The sequence below is a fragment of the Microtus ochrogaster genome, chromosome 8 (assembly GCF_000317375.1).
Source record: "Microtus ochrogaster isolate Prairie Vole_2 chromosome 8, MicOch1.0, whole genome shotgun sequence".
NCBI classification, from domain to species: Eukaryota; Metazoa; Chordata; class Mammalia; order Rodentia; family Cricetidae; genus Microtus; species Microtus ochrogaster.
The window spans coordinates 40172380-40176649 of record NC_022015.1 but is presented as its reverse complement, the minus strand read 5'-3'; the positions used below and the strand labels follow the sequence as shown (position 1 = coordinate 40176649).

The 4270-nt window shown below is 46.1% G+C and overlaps 1 protein-coding gene across 1 annotated transcript in view; it reads left to right on the top strand.

Annotated features, from left to right (window-relative positions):
- Nucleotides 1-2852: 2852 nt before the first annotated feature.
- Nucleotides 2853-4270, top strand: part of Tsga10ip (testis specific 10 interacting protein) — a 16952-nt gene continuing 15534 nt past the window's right edge. Inside the window, exon 1 of the mRNA XM_005351979.1 lies at nt 2853-2981. Coding sequence (XP_005352036.1) covers nt 2853-2981 — 129 coding nt within the window. The remainder of the gene's footprint in view (nt 2982-4270) is intronic.

Sequence of the window (4270 nt, the reverse complement as noted above, 5' to 3'; positions counted from 1 at the left end):
GGCTGTGCTCAGGGCTGAGTGTGCACTTAGGATTCATGAGGCTTTGTGTTCCAATCCTAAAACCAAATAAAAAGGGGGATGAAGCTGCAGTGATGCCTCAGTGGCTACCCAGTCATAAGAACCTGAGTTAGATTCCCAGCATCCACATAGAGAAAGCTGAGAACTTGAGGGCATGGTAGCACATGACTTTAATCCCAGTGCTATTGAAGCAGAGGCAGGCAGAACTTTGTGTGTTCAAGGAGAGCCTGGTCTACATAGTGACTTTTAACCAGCTAGGGCTACATGTGAGACACTGCCTAAGATAAAATAAATATAAACAAAACAGCAAAATCCATAGAAAAATCAAAACAAAAGCAAAGTACATATACACACAGGCACACCCAGAAAATCTAAGATCAAAGCACAGCCATTCTCAGCTCTGACTTACTTGCTGCCTCTGGAGGGCATGCTATCCAGTGGACTGGCTCAGCCAGAGGCTTGGAGAGCAGAGTAATTGTATAAGATCTCATGTGTAAATGGAGACCGTTCATTCATTTCTTGGCTGCCCAGACCCAAATAATCTTAGTGTCCTCATTGTTGTCTAAGTTCTCTGGGATTGTGGTTTATAGGCTGGTTTTCCTCGCTTTATGTTTATTTATTTATTTTTATTTTTATTTTTTTTACTATCCTTGCTTTTTTATTTTAAATCTTGAAATCACAAAATTATGTGAACTCCTGAATCCTCTCCTCTGTTAAAACCCATAGATTTATCCTTATAGCTCTGTAATGGTAAAAGTAAAAATGCTTCAGATCCCAGAGTGGCTGCTGAGGCAGAAAAGCTGCAGATCCCCAAGTGGCGGCAGTGGGCAGCGGGTCCCCAGAGTAGTCAGTCCCAGGTAGGGGCAGTTCCCAAGTGGCTGCAGTGGGCCACGAGGGGCAGCGAGTACCACTTGCCGAGACTTGGCTTTCCTTTCCAGGATCTTTTTGCGGTCTCTGCACAGTTTTAACCCGGTGATGATAACCACCTTGCTGGGGTGGCTGCCCACTCGGACAGTTGTGCCATTAGCCTTTCCTCGCTGCCCTTGTTCAATGTGGAATATGAAATAATGCAGGCATATTTCTTTCTGACACTTGGACCACTTTGCCAGTCTGCTGGCCTTTGTACTGTCCTCGGATAACCTGACCTTCATCCTTTTGCACGGGCATAGATCGAACATTGTACTTCTGACTCAGCTCTTTGGAAAGGGGGAAAACACGATCTTCCTCTGAATGAGAGAAGGTGCACTGAAATGCTGTTTGCGGTTCTTACTTCGGTCAGGAGTCAGAAAGGGATGGAACTTCATTTTGGTGGGGGTGATCCAGTGACGGAGGGAAAGATTCTAGCCTACGTCCATCCTGGGTCTGAGCTTCATGCGTCTGCCTCAGAGAGCAGAGCTATCACGTCTGCCGGGAGAGGGGAGCATGGCGTCTCCCTCGCTTTATGTTCAAACCACCTATGAGTGAGTACGTGTGATAACTGTCTTCCTGTGTCTGGGTTACCTCACTCAAAACAATGTTTTCTAGATCCATCCATTTTTCTGCAAAATTCAAGCTGTCATCTTTTTTTCTGCTGTGTAGTACTCCATTGTGTAATTGTACCACATTTTCCTTATCCATTCTTCAGTCGAGGGGCATTTAGGTTGTTTCCAGGTTCTGGCTATGACAAACAAAGCTGCTATGAACATAGTTGAGCACATGTCCTTGTGGCACGATTGGGCATCCTTTAGATATATACCCAAAAGTGGTATTATTGAGTCTTGAGGAAGGTTGTTTCCTAATTTTCTGAGAAATCGCCACACTGACATCCAAAGGGGTTGTACCAGCTTGCACTCCCACCAGCAATGCAGGAGTGTTCCCTTTTCCCCACAACCTCTCCAGCATAAGTTGTCATCAGTGTTTTTTATCTTGGCCATTCTTACAGGTGTAAGATGGAATCTTAGTTGTTTTGATTTGCATTTCTCTGGTGACTAAGGATGTTGAACATTTCCTTAAGTGTCTTTCAGCCATTTTAGATTTCTCTGTTGAGAGTTCTCTGTTTAGGTCTGTACTTCATTTTTTTTATTGGATTATGTGTTCTTTTGGTGTCCAATTTCTTGAGTTCTTTGTATATTTTGGAGATCAGCCCTCTGTCTGATGTGGGGTTAGTGAAGATCTTTTCCTATTCTGTAGGCTGTTTTGTCTTGTTGACTGTGTCCTCTAGCTAACTTTTATGTCTTAAATTAACCCATTTCTATTAATCTGTGTATCACCATAAGGCTGTGGCTTACCAGAAAGGCTCTGACGGCATCTCTCTCCTTTGGCAGCTACATGGCATCTCCCTGACTCCATCTACTCTCTCTATATATCTGTTTGGATTTCCCACCTGGCTTTATTCTGCCCTGCCATAGGCTGAGGCTGCTTCTTTATTAACCAATGGTAATAAAACATATTCACAGCATACAGAGGGAAATCCTACATCACTGATGAAGCTCAACCAAGATGAAGGCAGGCTGAGGAACATGACATGCCTCACGTATCAACTGTGTGGACATCTTCACAGGACTTGAGGGCCCTTTGAGATGACAAGTTCTGATGTTCCTTTCACAACAGATAGGCAAACATAGGCCTAAAGAGTAGGGAGCTTACACCAACCCAGGAGGCAGAGGCAGAGTGCAGTCCTGGGTCCTGTTGAACGCCATCTCTGGAAGGAAGTCAGCATCATACATCCTGGCTGACCCCTACCTAGTACTCTTGCTAGAGTCATTCAGACTGGTCATAGCCTGGTTGTCATGGAGATGGCAGAGCGGGCAGTTCCAGAGCTGGCAGATGGATGTGGGAGACGGCAGGGTACCAATATGCCAAACCCTGACCAACTGCTGGCCAGGACCATATCGGAGAGACCAAAGCAGAGCTCAGAGTCCTTGGCTCCAGGGACGGCCACAGGGTTGTTCAAACTTCTATCAAGCATCTCTCCGGAGGAGCAGGTGAGGGAGGCAGGCCCAGCTGGGGAACTTCCAACTGCTCAGCAGCATCTTCGGCCAAGAGAAGCTAGGGCTGCCTGAGGTCTCGAGGAAACATAAAACTAGAGCTAAGATTCTGGTAACAGTTAGGAAAGCCTGGGGCAGGTACACAGAGGACAGACAGATGGAGCAATTTGGAAACATGGCAGGGCAGAAAGGGCTTTTAGGAAATAAATCACTTTCTTCCACTTTTGTTGCACTAAGTCCAGAGCCCTGTGTGACAGCCAAAAGAATGCTAGCCTTGGCTGTTGTTGTTTTGTTTGGGAGGTGGTGGTGGAGGATTTGTTTGTTTGGTGGGCTCCCACCAAATTATCTGGGCTGTCCTAGACCTCACAAGCCTCCCATCTCAGTTTCCTGGTATCCGGGGTTTCAGGCATGTGTCATCACACCCAGACAGTTTCCTAGATTTAAAGAAGACATGCTGGTGCAACCTAAGCCTGTCATTCCAGCACTTGGGAGGTGAAGGCCCGAGAAGCAGTAGTCAGAGTTACCCTCCGCCATGCAGGGGTGGCGCATGCCTGCTAATGCCTGCACTCAGGAGACAGAGGCAGGTAGATCGTTGTGAGTGCGAGGTTAGCCTGGTCTACAGAGCAAGTTCCAGGACAGCCAGGGCTACAGGGAGAGAAACTGTCTCAAACAACAAAACAAAAGAAAAGCTATCCTTAGCTACACAGTGAGTTTGAGACCATCCTTAGCCCCTATCTCAACAAAATAGCAAAAACTAACAACAACAATATAAGATCTATTGATGGGGATCAGTATGATAACCCTATATACACAATAATTAAGTCAGGGAAATTATTATCTCTGTGTGCTGGGAACATTTGGACACTTCTCTCACAGCACAGTTCCATGGTGACAAATTTGGGATTTGGAAACAGTGACAACATGTATTGATTCCAGCCCCACCACTCACCAGTTCTGTGGCCTCTCCTCTTGGAAGTGCAAGAGTCTAACTCTGCCTGCAAATGGGTAATAGCAAGCCCCACTTCCTTGGGTGTTTTTGGAAAGGTCAAATGTGTAACTCCCTAAAGGTCTGGTGCCTTAGCATCTACAGCTTTTTATTTTATTTGCCCGTGCGCACGCGTGCATGTGTGTGTGTGTGTGTGTGTGTAAGTGGAGGTCGGAGAACAACAGGTAAATGTTGGTTCTCTCCTATCACATGGGTCTCAGGGATCAAACTCAGGTTGTCAGGTGTAGTGACAATTGCCTTTACCTTGTGAGTCACCTCCCCAGCTTTGTCTGCAGCTTTT